General features: G+C 50.2%; 1 protein-coding gene across 3 annotated transcripts in view; it reads right to left on the bottom strand.

Moving 5' to 3' along the window:
• The window catches only part of TMEM114 (transmembrane protein 114), a 40,372-nt gene extending 33,730 nt beyond the window's left edge, over window positions 1–6,642 (bottom strand). For 2 of the 3 annotated variants that reach the window (XM_038763862.1, XM_038763863.1), the window contains exons 1-3: window positions 6,489–6,642; window positions 6,355–6,417; window positions 4,629–4,709 (exon numbers count right to left, since the gene is read on the bottom strand). In XM_038763862.1, the coding sequence (XP_038619790.1) occupies window positions 4,629–4,709; window positions 6,355–6,417; window positions 6,489–6,642 (298 nt within the window). Of the gene's footprint in view, window positions 1–4,628; window positions 4,710–6,354; window positions 6,460–6,488 lie in introns of all 3 variants that reach the window. The other variant, XM_038763861.1, reaches the window with a different exon arrangement.
• Between the last annotated feature and the right edge of the window lie 10,297 nt (window positions 6,643–16,939).

Raw genomic sequence — 16,939 nt, 5'->3', positions numbered from 1 at the left:
CTGGGAATGGGGAGGATGGGGAAGGAAGGGGAGGAGAGGGGAGGGGGGAGGAGAGGCTTTGGCATATATTAGCACATTTGGGGCAGGATTTGTGGTTAGTGAACGTATTCATAGGTACCTGCTTGCTCTCAGGTGTGCACCGCCCCCCTCCTCTCCCAAACCCAGCCACGCCAGGATCACTCAGATCAGCTCAAGCCCAAAATCCAACTGCTCTTCTCTGACTGTAATTGATTATTATCAAGTGACATCGAGTCTTTTCTGATTCACAGAGACTCTGTGGATATATTTTCTCCAGAACATCCTGTCTTTTGCACAATCCGTCACCTTTCTAACTGTTCTTCCGTTATCGTTGTTATGGCCTCTCTCCACCTAACTGCCAGTCTGCCTCTTCCGTGTTTTCCCTGGACTTTTCCTAGCATTAGTGTCATCTCCAGAGAATCAGTCCTCCTGATTATGACTGTAATCGATAAGGAGATAACAATAGAGGCATTTGTTAAGCACTTTACTAAGCACCAAGTACTGTACTAAGTACTAGGTTAGATACGATACCTCATCTGTAAAATGGGAATGAAGACTGTGAGCCCCACGTGGGACAACCTGATTACCTTGCACCTACCCCAGCGCTTAGAACAGTGCTTGGCACATAGAAAGCGCTTAACAAATACCACAATGGTTATATGAGACAATCAGATCCCCTCTAGGGCTCCCAGTCTAAGTAGGAGAAAGAACAGGCTTTTGAGTTCCCATTTTTGCAGGAGGGAACTGAATAATAATAATAATAATAATAATAATAGTATTTATTAAGCACTTACTATGTGCAAAGCACTGTTCTAAGCACTGGGGAGATTACACGGTGATCAGGTTGTCCCATGGGGGGCTCACAGTCTTAATCCCCATTTAACAGATGAGGTAACTGAGGCACAGAGAAGTTAAGTGACTTGCCCAAAGTCACACAGCTGATAATTGGAGGAGCCGGGATTCGAACCCATGACCTCTGTCTCCAAAGCCCGTGCTCTTTCCACTGAGCCGCACTGCACAGAGAAGTTCAGTGACTTGCCCAAGGTGCAAGCAGAAGAGCTTGCAAGTGGAAGAGTCAAGATCATAAATACAAATTTAGAGGAGATGTGAAGAGATGGGATAGGGCTGGTAAAAGAAGAAAGAGAAAGGAGAAAAAAAGATAAAGAGTCTGGGGTAAGGCTAAGACCGGGAACTGGGCAATGAAGAGTTGCCGTTCTGCAGCTACAGATCAACCTCTTGAGATTTCAGGGCTTTGCCAGTGATGCTACAATACAACCATTCCAATCAAAGGCAACAAAAGGGGAAGGGGAAAAGAAGAAAATAGGGAAGACTATCTCGGGGTTTGTCATTCCAATAATGCTGCCTAGGAACCTGTGGATATGTTCTCTAAATGTTAGTGAGGATGATGGCGTTGATCAAGTTTAAATAAAATAAAAACATCCAGCAGTGGCATCCAGAATTCAAATTGGCAAGCTCCTGAATCTTCAACTAATTTAGGGGACATTTGCGGTAACTCTGACTCACCCTCAAGGTGCGCGCATTCATCCCGGGCTAAGGTGAGAGCTAGAAAAATTAAATCCCAGGTGATGGGAAATCATCAGATTTCATCAGGTGGACAGGCACAAGAAGATCCTGAAAAAAAATCTGGGTAACAGAGGGGCTGAGGACTGGAGAGGGAGAAGCAGCATGGCTCAGTGGAAAGAGCCTGGGCTTGGGAGTCAGAGGTCATGGGTTTTAGTCCCGGCTCCGCTGCTCGTCAGCTGTGTGACTTTGGGCAAGTCACTTCACTTCTCTGTGCCTCAGTGACCTCATCTGTAAAATGGGGAGGAAGACTGTGAGCCCCACGTGGGACAACCTGATTACCATGTATCTCCCCCAGCGCTTAGAACAGTGCTTGGCAACTAGTAAGCACTTAACAAATGCCAATATTATTATTATTATCAGTGTCATTTCACAAGTGGGGACAAGAAATTTCTGCTCCATATCTCCTCCAGCCTGGGTGAAAGTAGAGATAGAGGGAGGGATCTGTGGTGTCACACTCACCCAACTTCCCTGTGCAGTCCCAGTTTATAATAATAATAATAGTATTTGTTAAGCGCTTACTATATGCCAAACATTGCTCTAAGCGTTGGGGTAGATACAAGGTAAGCAGGTTGTCCCACGTGGGGCTCACAGTCTTAATCCCCATTTTGCAGGTGAGGGAACTGAGGCACTGAGAAGTGAACTGACTCACCCAAGATCACACAGCAGACACGTGGCACAGTCGGGATTAGAACCCATGACCTCTGACTCCCAAGCCCATGCTCTTGCCCCTGAGTCACGCTGCTTCTCTAACCGTTTGATAGAATGAGAGTACTAAGGTCGATGCAGTGAAAGTATAAGACATAATAGCTCTCACATTCTGCCACTTCCTCTCAGTACATAATTGGTCTGCCATGCCCCTGAGGGAAAAATCAGGGAAACTTTAGGAGAATCTGATGGCCCTGAGATTTCTTCAGGTTGTAGTTGAAGTGAGATTATTTATCGAGTGCCTCCTTGGTGAGGTTCACTGAATTAGGCACTTGGGAAGTGCTGAATAAAGAGGTAGCAATGCGACCTAATGGAAAGAGCACAGGACTGGGAATCAGGAGACCTGGGTTCGTTCATTCATTCATTCACTCAGTCGTATTTATTGAGCACTTACTGTGTGCAGAGCACTGTACTAAGTGTTTGGGAAGTACGAGTCGGTAACAGAGACGGTTCCTACCCCACAACGTGCTCACAGTCTAGAAGGGGGAGACAGACAGCAAAACAAAACATGTAGACAGGTGTCAAAATCCTCAGAACAAATAGAATTATAGCTCTATGCACATCATTAACAAAATAAGTAGAATAGTAAATATGTACAAGTAAAATAGAGTAATAAATCTGTACAAATATATACAAGTGCTGAGGGGAGGGGAAGGAGGTAGGGCAGGTCGGGGATGGGGGGGATCTAATTCCGACTCTGCCACTTGTCTGTTTTGTGACCTTGGACAAGTCAATTAACTTCTCTGTGACTCAGTTGCCTCATCCATAAAATGTCATCCCTCCCTATTAGGCTCAAGAGCCCCATGTGGGACAGGGGTTGGTTCTTATCTGCTTGTAACGGATCTACCCCAGTGCTCAGCCCGGTGCTTGGGACATAGTAGGGATTTAACAAAGACCACAATTATGGTTATGATTTTTTTTTATTATTAAGAGTCACATCCCCTGCCTACAAGGAATTTAGATGCTAACAGCAGCTGGGAAGTGGAAAATCAGTACATTTCATATCGTCTGTCCCCTTTTCCATCCTCTTCATTCCCTATACCCTAAGGAAACCCATGAAAAGGTCCCTGACATTCAGGAACTAGAAATTTTCTGACAAGGAAAGCGGTTGGGCTGCATTCAAAATTCTGTTGTGGAAAAGACTGACTCTGGGAAAACATCCATCGCCTCAATCAATCCATCAGTCAATCGGTGGTATTTACGGAGCGCTTACTACATGCAGAGCGCCGTACTAAGCACTTTGGCGAGTACCATACAACAGAATTAGTGGGCACGTTCCCTGTCCATAACGAGTTTACAGTCTAGAGGGGAAGACAGGCATTAATATGAAAAAAATAAGTAGCTTAACATATGTAATTTAAAGACATGTGGTGAATACCAAACATCCAAAGGTCACAGATCCAAATGCCTAGACGATGCAGAAGGGAGAGAGAGCTCGGTGGGGAAAAAGAGGGCTTATTTTTGAGAAGGCCTCTTGGAGGAGATTCATCCCTCCCTATAGAATCCAAGCTCACTGTGGGCAGGGAATGGGCCTGTTTATTATTTTGTCCTCTCCCAAGCACTTAGTACAGTGTTCTGCACACAGTAAGCGCTCAATAAATGTGATCGATTGAATGAATGAAAGAAGATGTGACCTTAGCCTTAATTACAGATTTCTAACTCGCCCCCAGTGTGGAAATAATATCCGCGCACAGGTCGGGAGGTCTGAACCTTTCCTTACCTTTAGCCCGGAACGGATCTCAAAGCTTCATTTAAGCTTCCTGCACACGGAAGCAGCATGGGTTAGCGGCTAGAGGACAGATCTGGGAGTCAATGGGTCATGGGTTCTAATCCCGCTCCGCCACTTGTCGGCTGGGTGAGTGACCTTGGGCAAGTCATTCCCTTCCCCAGGCCTCAGTTAACTCATTCATTCATTCAAACGCAGTTATCAAGCGCTTACTGTGTGCAGAGCACTCGACTAAGCGCTTGGGAAGTACAAGTCGGCAACATAGAGAGATGGTCCCTACCCCACAAGGGGCTCCCAATCAATTCATTCATTCATTCAATTGTATTTACTGAGCACTTACTGTGTGCAGAGCACTGTACTAAGCGCTTGGGAAGTACAAGTTGGCAACATATAGAGACGGTCCCTACCCAACAGTGGGCTCACAGTCAATGGGGATCGAGACCGTGAGCCCCAGGTGGGACAGGGGCTGTGTCCAACCCGATTGGCGCGTATCCATCCCAGCGCTTAGTACAGTGCCAAGCACATAGTAAACGCTGAACAAACATCATCGTCGTTATCAACGGTCAACCCCATCCCCGGAGGATCCGGCACTCACTGAGCAGCTGCTTGTGGGAGTCGGTGATGTTGGCGTCCGGCCAGCGGAAGGGGTTCATCAGGGGGACGCACGTGTTGGGAACTGATAGAGCGGGAAACAACCGACAGAGCCCATCGTCCATTGGAGAAGGTCCTCCCGCGGACCGTCCGGGGCGCGGGGGCGAGACAAACCTGGCCCCACGGCGGGACTGCTCACACCCGGCCTCCTCCCCTGGCTCCCGCCCACACCACCCGCTGCCCACCCGGGCCAGGGCCCACCCGATGACCATCCCTCTCATTCCCTTGCCCAAAGCCTCGACTGCAGGTCCTCCGGCCCTGACCGCCAGCCCTCCTCGGCCCTTTCTCTCCATCTCCCTGCCTCCGGACCCTCTGTTTTCCTTCCCCCCCATCCCTCCTCCAGACCCCATCCCACCTGCCCAACCCTCCCTCCACATCTCCCACCCCCAGGTCCTTCCTCTCCCACCCCAGTGGAAGACACCAAGCTCCTTGCTCTCCCATCCCAGTGGAAGACACCGAGCTCCTTGCTCTCCCATCATTGATTGGCGGTGGACAACTGGGTCTCATGCTGAATCGTGCAGGTGGTTGTGTGGAAGACGGGAGTGTGTGTTTTGTGTGAGTGTGTGTAAAACATGGTTTGAAGTGTACCTAGAGAGGATGTGTGTGTGTGTGTGTGTGTGGAAAACATGGTTTGAAGTGTACCTAGAGAGGATGTGTGTGTGTGTGTGTGTGTGTGTGGAAAACATGGTTTGAAGGGTACCTAGAGAGGATGGGGGGGGGGGGGTAAATCGTGCCTTGAAGGGTACCTAGAGAGGATGTGTGTGGGGGGGGGGTGTGTAAATCGTGTTTAGAAGGGTACCTAGAGAGGATGTGTGTGCGTGTGTAAGTAAAATGTGGTTTGAAGTGTATCTAGAGAGGATGTGATGTGTGTGTGTGTGTGTGTGTGTGTGTGTAAGTAAAATGTGGTTTGAAGTGTATGTAGAAAGGACGTGTATGTGTAAAATGTGATTTGAAGGGTAAATAAAGAGGTTGTGTGTGTGTGTGTGTGTGTGTAAAATATGATTTGAAGGGTACCTAAAGAGGTTGTGTGTAAAATGTGATTTGGAGGATACTTAAAGTGGGGGGTGTTTGTGTGTAAAATGTGATTTGAAGGGTACCTAAGGGGTGGTGGGTGGGTGGGTGGGTGGGTGTGAGTAAAATGTGGTTTGAAGTGTACCTAGAAAGGATGTATGTGTGTAAAATGTGATTTGAAGGGTACCTGAAGAGGTTGTGTGTAAAATGTGATTTGAAGGATACCTAAAGAGAGAGAGAGAGAGAGAGAGAGAGAGAGTGTGTGTGTGTGTGTGTGTGTGTGTGTGTGTGTGTGTTTTTAAAACGTGGTTCGAAGGGTACCTAGAGAGAATGTGTGATGGTGTGGGTAGGGGGAAAGGGAGAGGCAGCTGCCCCCTCCCAGGCTCTAAGGCAGCCCGCCGCCTCCGGTTGGCCCCCAAGCCCCGCCGCCCAGCCCGGCAGCCCGGCCCCCCTGACACCTCGGCCCCCCGGCCCCCCGACCCCCCCGACATCCCTCCCGGTCCCCCGGCGTCCCGGCAGGGCCTGTCGGCGGCCCCCGCGCCCGGCGGCTCGGCCCGGACCGTCAGGCTCCCCGGACGGCTCCCCCCCCGGGCCCCCCGGACGGCTCCCCCCCGGACCCCCCGTCCCGTCCCGTCCCGTCCCGTCCCGGGCCCCCTCACCCCGGCAGCTCCTCCAGAGCCCCGAGTGGGAGCCGCGGTGGTCGGGGCCCGGGGGGGGCCTGTCCGGGGGGGGCCTGTCCGGGGGGGTCCGGCCCGGGGGGGGGCCTGTCCGGGGGGGGTCCGGTCCGTGCCCGTGGCCGTGCCCGTGGCCGTGGCCGTGCCCGGGGTCAGGCGGGCGGTGTCGATGATGTACCAGAAGTCCGTGGCGAGGGCCGCCGCCAGGAGCACGAAGCTGAGGACGCCCGACAGCGCGGCCGCCCCGGCCACGGGACCCAGGCGCGCCCGCATCCCCGGACCCCCGGACCCCCGGACCCCCGCGCCCCCGCGCCCCCGGACCCCCGCTCCCCCGCGCCGCCCCGACCCCCGTCTGACAGCCGGCACGCGCCCCCCTGGCACACAACACACCCCGTCCCCCGCCCCCCGTCTGACAGCCGGCACACGCCCCCTGGCACCCAACCCACCCCCCCCACCTTCTGACAGCCGGCACACGCCCCCTGGCACACAGCCCCCCCGCCCCCCTTGACTGACAGCCGGCACACGCCCCCTGGCACACAGCCCCCCCGCCCCCTTGACTGACCGCCGGCACACGCCCCCTGCACGCCCTCCGGCACACCCCCCCGGCACACAACACCCCCGCTCCCCGTCTGACAGCCGGCACACGCCTCCTGCATGCTCCCTGGCACACGCCCCCTGGCACACAACCACCCCCCCCCGTCCGACAGCTGGCACACGCCCCCCCCCATCTAACAGCCGGCACACGCCCCCTGGCACCCCCCCCCCACCTTCTGACAGCCGGCACACGCCCCCTGGCACCCCCCCCCCCACCTTCTGACACCCGGCACACGCCCCCTGCACGCCCCCTGGCACACGCCCCCGACACACAACCCCGCCCCCCCCCCCCCCCCCCCGCCGTCTGACAGCCGGCACACGCCCCCTGCACGCCCCCTGGCACACGCCCCCTGGCACCCAACCCCCCCCCCCCCACCTTCTGACAGCCGGCACACGCCCCCTGGCACACGCCCCCTGGCACCCAACCCCCCCCCCCACCCCACCTTCTGACAGCCGGCACACGCCCCCTGGCACACGCCCCCTGGAATACAATCCCCCGCCCCCCGTCCGACAGCCGGCACACGCCCCCTGGCACACAGCCCCCCCCCGCCCCCCTTGACTGACAGCCGGCACACGCCCCCTGGCACACGCCCCCCGGCACACAGCTCCCCCGCCCCCCTTGACTGACAGCCGGCACACGCCCCCTGCACGCTCCCTGGCACACGCCCCCTGGCACACAACCACCCCCGTCTGACAGCCGGCACACGCCCCCTGGCACACGCCCCCTGGCACACGCCCCCTGCACGCCCCCGGAACACAATCCCCCCCGCCCCCCGTCCGACAGCCGGCACACGCCCCCTGGCACACGCCCTCCCCCCCCCCCCCCCCCCATCTGACAGCCGGCACACGCCCCCTGGCACCCAAACCCCCCCCCCCCCCCCTTCTGACAGCCGGCACACGCCCCCTGGCACACAATCCCCCCGCCCCCCGTCCGACAGCCGGCACACGCCCCCTGGCACACAGCCCCCCCGCCCCCCTTGACTGACAGCCGGCACACGCCCCCTGGCACACGCCGCCTCTCTCTCTGGCGTGGCTCGGTGGCAGCTCCTCCAAAGTCCGCTGTGTGACTCTGGGCAAGTCACTTTTAACTTCTCTGGGCCTCAGTTCCCTCATCTGGAAAATGGGGATTAAAACCGTGAGCCCCACGTGGGACAACCTGATCACGTTGTATCCTCCCCAGCGTTTAGAACGGTGCTTTGCACACAGTAAGCGCTTAATCAATGCCATCATTATTATTGAAAAGCCCGGGCTGGGGAGCCCGAGGTCCTGGGTTCTAATTCCGCCTCCGCCACTTATGTCAGCTGGGTGACTTGGGGCAAGTCGTTTCACTTCTCTGGGCCCAGTTCCCTCATCTGGAGAATGGGGACTAAGACTGTGAACCTCCCGGGAGACAACCTGATTACCTTGTATCCCCCGCCCCAGCGCTTAGAACAGTGTTTGGCACATAGTAAACGCTTAACAAATGCCATCATTATTATTATTATTAGGTTGTATCTCTCCAGGAGGCCTTCCCAGACTGAGCCCCGCCTTTTTATTAGAGAAGCAGCGTGGCTTAGTGGAAAGATCCCAGGCTTGGGAGTCAGAAGTCGTGGGTTCTAATCCCGCCTCCGCCGTTTGTCAGCTGTGTGACTTGGGACAAATCACTTCACTTCTCTGGGCCTCAGTTCCCTCATCTGTCAAACGGGGATTAAGACTGTGAAGCCCCTCGGGAGACAACCTGATTACCTTGTATCCCCCCCAGCGCTTAGAACAGTGTTTGGCACATAGTAAACGCTTAAAAAATGCCATCATTATTATTATTATTAGGTTGTATCTCTCCAGGAGGCCTTCCCAGAGTGAGCCCCACCTTTTTATTAGAGAAGCAGCGTGGCTTAGTGGAAAAAGCCCGGGCTTGGGAGTCAGAGGTCATGGGTTCTAACCCCAGCTCCGCCACTTGGCAGCTGTGTGACTTTGAGCGAGTCACTTCACTTCTCTGGGTCTCAGTTATCTCATCTGGAAAATGGGGATGAGACTGTGAACCCCACATGGGACAACTTGCTTGCCTTGCATCCCCCCCCACCCCCAGCGTTTAGAACAGTGCTTGGCACATAGTAAGCGCTTAACCCACACCATCATCATCATCACCCGGCACACAGCCCCTGCATGACCCCTTTCACATTCATTCATTCAATCGTATTTGTTGCGCGCTTACTGTGTGCAGAGCACTGTACTAAGCGCTTGGGAAGTACAAGTTGGCAACATATAGAGACGGTCCCTACCCAATAGCGGGCTCACAGTCTAGAAGGGGGAGACAGACAACAAAACAACACATATTAACAAAATAAAATACATAGACTAGTATGCCCCCTGCACACCCGGCACTCCCCCCGCCTGACATCCAGTACATCCTCCTCTGTGTGACAGCCTGCACATGCCCCCTGGCCCCCTGGCCCGGGCACTGTCTGACCCCCTGCACCCCTACTGCACAGCAGGCTTGGCCCCTGCTTGACCCCCGCCGGTCCTTCTCCCTTCCCCCACCACGCTGCCCTCCCTGCTTCAATCCTCCCGCACGCCCTCCACACAGCTCAGCCTCCTCTCCATCCCCGCTACCCAGTCCCTCCATTCTCCACAACTGTCCCCCCCTCCCTCCAACTCCCTGCTCCAGAATCCTCTCTTAGTCGACAACTCCTGACCCCACGACTATTCTGTCCCTGTCCTTACTGTCACTCTTCTTTCCATCTACGCATCCCTCCATCCCCTTCGACCAAATGTATGGTCACAGACACCTCTCTCTTCGGCCCGATTCCACTGACCTTTTCTCGATATCTGTGTTCCTGTCACTCCACCGTCTTCCAAGAGCCCAACTCTTGGTCCTCCATCTCTTGAATCCCTTTTCCCTGCCCACTAATCCCACAACACCCTTCTCCATATTTGTATCCCCAAACCTTTTCTGTTCATTCCCTTCTCTGACCCTCTCTGACCCTCTTTCCAACCCCAGTCTCCCATTTTCCTTCTAGATTGTAAGCTCCTTGTCGGCAGTTCTATTGTACTGTGCTTTCCCAAGGGCTTAGTACAGTGTTCTGCACACAGGAAACACTAAATAAGCTCTTCCTCCCTCCTACCCCCAAAGCACTTACGTATCTATCTGTCATTTTATTTATCCCTTTGCTCTTTCCCCCCTCCCACCTCCAAAGCACTTAGGTACCTATCTGCCATTTTATTAATCCCTTTGCTCTGGCCTCTTCCTACCCCGAAAACACTTATGTACACATCTTTAACTTCATTTACTTGTACTCATGTCTGTCTCCCCCACTCTAAACTACGAGTTTGTTGTGGGCAGGGAATGTCACTGTTTATTGTTATATTGTACTTTCCTGAGCATTTAGTACAGCACTCTGCATACGGTAAGCGCTCAGTAACTATGATTGATGGATTGAATGAATGAATTAATTAATAAATACCATTGATTGATGAATTTCTCTGTCCCCCATCCCTTCTTTAGCCCCACTGCTGGCCCAGTGCAAATCCAGTGAGCAGGAGTCCTGGATTTTCCTCTCCTTTCTGCTTCTTGGGGTTGCCTGCTGCTGCAGACACAGGGAATGTGTCCGCTGCATTATTCTATTCTCCTCTTCCAAGTGTGTGAGGGGGAGAGATAGAGGCAATTGCCTGGCAGCTGTCAGAGGTCTCTTCTTGATGTGGCGAGAGACGAGGAGCCATTCGAGGATTTTGAGGAAGAGGGAGACACGCTCAAAACAGTGTTTCAGAAAAATGATCCAGTCAGCAAAGTGTCAACTGGAGAGGCTGGAGACTGGGTGGTCTGCAAGGAGGCCGAGGCAGTGGCCAAGTCTGGAACGTCTGCACAAGATGCTTATGTCAAAAACGTCCGGTCAGGAGTCTTGGAACCAGTTTTACCTCTTTATAACATTGCTTCTCTTTCAACGACTGTCTTCCCCATGCTCCAACAATGGAATTAAATTTCACTTTCTAAAGCTACTTCCTTTAAGGTAGCAATCTCCTCATGTGTCCCTGTGCTTACTGCAGTGCTAAGCGCTTAGTACACTGCTCTGCACACAGTAAGCACTCGGTAAATACAGTCGAATGAATACTAGTCTATCTTTGCTTTCAAACAGAATGCCTGAATTATTTCAATTAAACGTATATGATCTGGTTTGTAATTTTGGGATACGGATTCCTATAGAATCAACTGAAAACAGACACGGGTTGGTTTTTGCTTTTGCTTTTTTCAGTGGTATTTATTAAGCACTTACTATGTGCCAAGGGTACGTAGTGCTAAGCGCTGGGGTAGATACAAGGTAATCAGGTTGGACACAGTCCGTGCCCCACGTGGGTCTCGCAATCCTAATCGTCTCATAGATGAGGTAATAGGCATAGAGAAATGAAGTGGCTTGCCCAAGGTCACACAGCAGACACGTGGCAGAGCTGAGATTAGAGCCCAGAGTCTTTCTGACACCCAGGCTCATGTTCTATCCACTAGGTCATGCGGGTTGTTACCAAAATGTATAGCCTATCTCTTCTTTCTTCTGAATTTTAGATCAAGCTATAAACATCATTTAATATCCCTACTGTACTAATTATCCTGAGTATGGCATCTTTCTAAATCCTCATTCCTGATCTTATTTCCCCTTTTAAATATGCAGTACGTGTGATTTTCTGCTCTGTAGACTTCCTCTTTGTTTTTCAATCTATTTCTGTGATGCTTACATTGATTTTTCATTTATGGGAGGTGAAAAATTATCTGATGAAAATAAAGCGATACTGGCTGTAGGTGATTTCAAGAAACTAGGAAAAAAACAAGAAGAGGGATCATCAGGTGAGATTTTCGAAGCACTTAAAATCTGTTCTCCATTTGAGGATTGTTTGAGGCCTCAGTGATTTCCTTTTGACAGCTTTAGAAAGTAGCTTTAAAAAATGAACTTTAGTTTCAGGAGACGCTTCTCTGAAAAAAAAATACCTCAACCAGAAGGGATATTTGAAGAAATAACAATAATAGTAATAATTATGGTATTGGTTAAGTGCTTCCTATGTGTGAGGCATTGTATTAAGTGCTGGGGTGGGTACAAGCAGATCGGGATGGACACGCTTCCTGTCCCACGTGGGGCTCGCGGTCTCAATCTCCAATTTGCAGAGGAGAGAACCGAGGCTCAGAGAAGTGAAGTAACTTGCACAAGGTCACACGGCAGACACGTGGCAGAGTAGGGATTAGAACCTATGGCCTTCTAACCCCAAACCCCTGCTCTGTCCATTACATCATGCCGCTTCTGAGAAGCAAAGTACCACCTGTCGTTAGGGTTTCAAGGCTGTCCATCACCTCGCCCCCTCCTACCTCACCTCCCTTCTCTCCTTCTACAGCCCAGCCTGCACGCTCCACTCCTCTGCCACTAATCTCCTCACTGTGCCTCGTTCTCGCCTGTCCCACCGTCGACCTCCGGCCCACGTCATCCCCCCTGGCCTGAAATGCCCTCCCTCCGCACATCCACCAAGCTAGCTCTCTTCCTCCCTTCAAAGCCCTACTGAGAGCTCACCTCCTCCAGGAGGCCTTCCCAGGCTGAGCCCCCTCCTTCCTCTCCCCCTCCTCCCCCTTCCCATCCCCCCCGCCTTACCTCCTTCCCCTCCCCACAGCACCTGTATATATGTATATATGTTTGTATGCTTTCATTACTCTATTTATTTTACTTGTACATATTTATTCTATTTATTTTATTTTGTTAATATGTTTGGTTTTGTTGTCTGTCTCCCCCGTCTAGACTGTGAGCCCGCTGTTGGGTAGGGACTGTCTCTATATGTTACCAATTTGTACTTCCCAAGCGCTTAGTACAGTGCTCTGCACACAGTAAGTGCTCAATAAATAAATACAATTGAATGAATGAATGAATTTGAAGGTATTGAGCAGCGACTGTTATGGGTTGTGTTACGCACTTGAAAAATGTCCTGGAAAAAACAAGGAACACACAGCCTAAATGGGACTTTTGTCTTAGAATACAGTTTTTAATACAGTTCTTCGTCAGGCCAGTAAAATTAGGAATTTACACAAAGACCTGCTTACCTTAGTCAAAGCAGAATCTTTTTCAGTAATGCTTTTGTACTGGGGGGAAATGAGAAAACAGCTTTCTTCCCGTCTAGATTGTAAACTCACTGGGGGGCAAGGAACGTGTCTACCCTCCCTGCTATAATGAACTCTCCCAAGCAGTTGAGGTAACTGAGGCACAGAGAAGTGAAGTGGCTCACCCAAGGTCACACAGCAGACGAGTGGCGGTGCCGGGATTAGAACCCATGTCCTAGAGAAGCAGCATGGCTCAGTTAAAAGAGCACGGGCTTTGGAGTCAGAGGTCATGGGTTCAAATCCCAGCTCCACCACTTGTCAGCTGTGTGACTTTGGGCAAGTCACTTAACTTCTCTGGGCCTCAGTTACCTCATCTGTGAAATGGGGATTAAGACTGTGAGCCCCACGTGGGACAACCTGATCACCCCAGCACTTAGAATGGTGCTTTGCACATAGTAAGTGGTTAATAAATGCCATTATTATTATTATTATTATTATTATTATTATGTGCTCTGACTCCCAAGCCCGGGCTCTTTCCACTCCGCCACATTGCTTTCCCTTAGTCCTCTATTCTATTTTAGAATAGAAAGTTAAAGAAGATCATGCCACCCTACTACCCAGGGATTAAATATGTTGTAATGATGATGATGATGATGATGATGATGATGATAATAATAGTAACAGTTAAGCACTTTATGCCAAGAATAAGAGCAGATAAACTATAAACACGTAAGGCTTGGTTCCTATCACACCGTAATAATAATAATATGTTTGTACATATTTTTTACTCTATTTATTTATTTATTTATTTTATTTGTACATATCTATTCTATTTATTTTATTTTGTTAGTATGTTTGGTTTTGTTCTCTGTCTCCCCCTTTTAGACTGTGAGCCCACTGTTGGGTAGGAACTTTCTCTATATGTTGCCAATTTGTACTTCCCAAGCGCTTAGTACAGTGCTCTGCTCATAGTAAGCGCTCAATAAATACGATTGATGATGATGATGATGATAATAGTAGCAGTTAAGCACTTTCTCTGTGCCAAGAATAAGAGCAGATAAACTATAAACAGATTAGGCTTGGTTCCTATAGCACTGTAATAATAATAATAATTTTGGTATTTGTTAAGCTCTTACTATGTGCAAAGGACTGTTCTAAGCTCTGGGGAGGATACAAGGTGATCAGGTTGTCCCATGTGGGGCTCACAATCTTAATCCCCATTTTACAGATGAGGTAACGGAAGCCCCAAGAAGTGAAGTGACTTACCCAAAGTCACACAGCTGACAAGTGGTGGACCCGGGATTTGAACCCATGACCTCTGACTTCAAAGCTTAGGCTCTTTCCTTGGTACTTGGTAAGCACTTACTATGGGGCAGGCACTGGACTGAGTGCCGGGGTAAATGCCAGATGATCAGGTGGACACGGTACCTGTCCCACAGAGGGCTCCCAGTCTGAATCCCCATTGTAGAGATGAGGGAATTGAAGCACAGAGAAGTTAAATGTTTGGCCTCAGGTCACACAGCAGACAAGTCGTAGAGGGCGAATTAGAACTCAGGTCCCTCTGACTCCCAGTCCCAGCCTCTATCCACCAGGCCCTGCTGCTTCTCTAACAGTTTTTTCCAAGTTGAACACCACAGAAGGGGCGTTGGGTCTGTATTATATAAAGACACCTGAGTGAAGAGTGTTAAGTGGAAAGGGTAGATCTCCAGCTGTGGGAAATGATTCCGGACATTTTACTCTAGGAAAACCATGGCAGGGAAAGAGAGAGAGGATATATCGTATGTGGGCAGGGAACGTATCTAACCGATTCTGTTGTATTGTACTCTCCCAAGTGCTCAGTACAGTGCTCTGCACACAGTAAGTGCTCAAGTAATGTCAGTGATGACAAATAAGTTCAAAAGTGATACAGTTGGCTGAAGTGCAGATATACCCGTGGGTACAGTGAAATTGAGTGGAGAAAGTTTGCCAGAGGAGGTGGGAGTCTGAGGAGATAATAATAATAATAATGGCATTTGTTAAGCGCTTACTATGTGCAAAGCACTGTTCTAAGCGCTGGGGAGGTTACAAGGTGATCAGGCTGTCCTCCGGGGGGCTCACAGTCTTAATGCCCATTTTACAGACGAGGTAACCGAGGCCCAGAGAAATGAAGTGACTTGCCCAAAGTCACACAGCTGACAATCGGCGGAGCCGGGATTTGAACCCATGACCTCTGACTCGAGCTCTTTCGCGCATAGCAGTGTGGCTCAGTGGAAAGAGCCCGGGCTTTGGAGTCGGAGGTCATGGGTTCAAATCCCGGCTCTGCCGATTGTCAGCTGTGTGACTTCGGGCAAGTCACTTAACTTCTCTGTGCTTCAGTTACCTCATCTGTAAAATGGGGATTAAAACTGTGAGCCTGCCGTGGGACAACCTGATCACCTTGTAACCTCCCCAGCGCTTAGCGCTTAATAAATGCCATTATTATTATCCAGCGCTTCGAACGGTGCTTTGCACGTAGTAAGCGCTTAATAAATGCCATTATTATCATCCAGCGCTTAGAACAGTGCTTTGCACATAGTAAGCGCTTAATAAAGGCCATGATTATTATCCAGCGCTTCGAACGGTGCTTTGCACGTAGTAAGCGCTTAATAAAGGCCATTATTATCATCCAGCGCTTAGAGCGGTGCTTTGCACATAGTAAGCGCTTAATAAAAGCCATTATTATTATCCAGCGCTTAGAACGGTGCTTTGCACATAGTAAGCGCTTAATAAAGGCCGTTATTATTATCCAGCGCTTAGAACGGTGCTTTGCACATAGTAAGCGCTTAATAAATGCCATTATTATCATCCAGCGCTTAGAGCGGTGCTTTGCACATAGTAAGCGCTTAATAAATGCCATTATTATTATCCAGCGCTTAGAACGGTGCTTTGCACATAGTAAGCGGTTAATAAATGCCGTTATTATCATCCAGCGCTTAGAACGGTGTTTTGCACGTAGTAAGCGCTTAATAAATGCCATGATTATTATCCAGCGCTTAGAACGGTGCTTTGCACATAGTAAGCGCTTAATAAATGCCATTATTATCATCCAGCGCTTAGAGCGGTGCTTTGCACATAGTAAGCGCTTAATAAAGGCCATTATTATTATCCAGCGCTTAGAACGGTGCTTTGCACATAGTAAGCGCTTAATAAAGGCCGTTATTATTATCCAGCGCTTAGAACGGTGCTTTGCACATAATAAGCGCTTAATAAATGCCATTATTATCATCCAGCGCTTAGAGCGGTGCTTTGCACATAGTAAGCGCTTAATAAATGCCGTTATTATTATCCAGCGCTTAGAACGGTGCTTTGCACATAGTAAGCGGTTAATAAATGCCGTTATTATCATCCAGCGCTTAGAACGGTGTTTTGCACGTAGTAAGCGCTTAATAAATGCCATGATTATTATCCAGCGCTTAGAACGGTGCTTTGCACATAGTAAGCGCTTAATAAATGCCATTATTATTATCCAGCGCTTAGAACGGTGCTTTGCACATAGTAAGCTTCTAATAAAGGCTATCATTATTATTATAGTACAGTGTTCTGCACACAGTAGCCACTCAATAAATATGAAGAAAAGGAAGAGAAGGGAGGGAAGGAGAATTTATACTTATACTATATAGGAGAACATATTTATTACTCTATTTATTTATTTTCCTTGTACATATCTTTCCTATTTATTTTATTTTGTTGGTATGTTTGGTTTTGTTCTCTGTCTCCCCCTTTTAGACTGTGAGCCCGCCGTTGGGTAGGGACTGTCTCCATGTGTTGCCAACTTGTACTTCCCAAGCGCTTAGTACAGTGCTCTGCACACAGTAAGCGCTCAATAAATACGATTGATGATGATGATGATGAGAAAAGAAAAGGCTCGGCGGTGGGGCCGTTAGCTGTGCGGCCCCCTGCCCCTAGGGGGCGCCGTCC

This window comes from Tachyglossus aculeatus, chromosome 21 (genome assembly GCF_015852505.1).
Source record: "Tachyglossus aculeatus isolate mTacAcu1 chromosome 21, mTacAcu1.pri, whole genome shotgun sequence".
NCBI lineage: Eukaryota > Metazoa > Chordata > Mammalia > Monotremata > Tachyglossidae > Tachyglossus > Tachyglossus aculeatus.
Note: the sequence above shows the minus strand (reverse complement) of the source record. Positions and strands in the feature narration are given on the sequence as shown.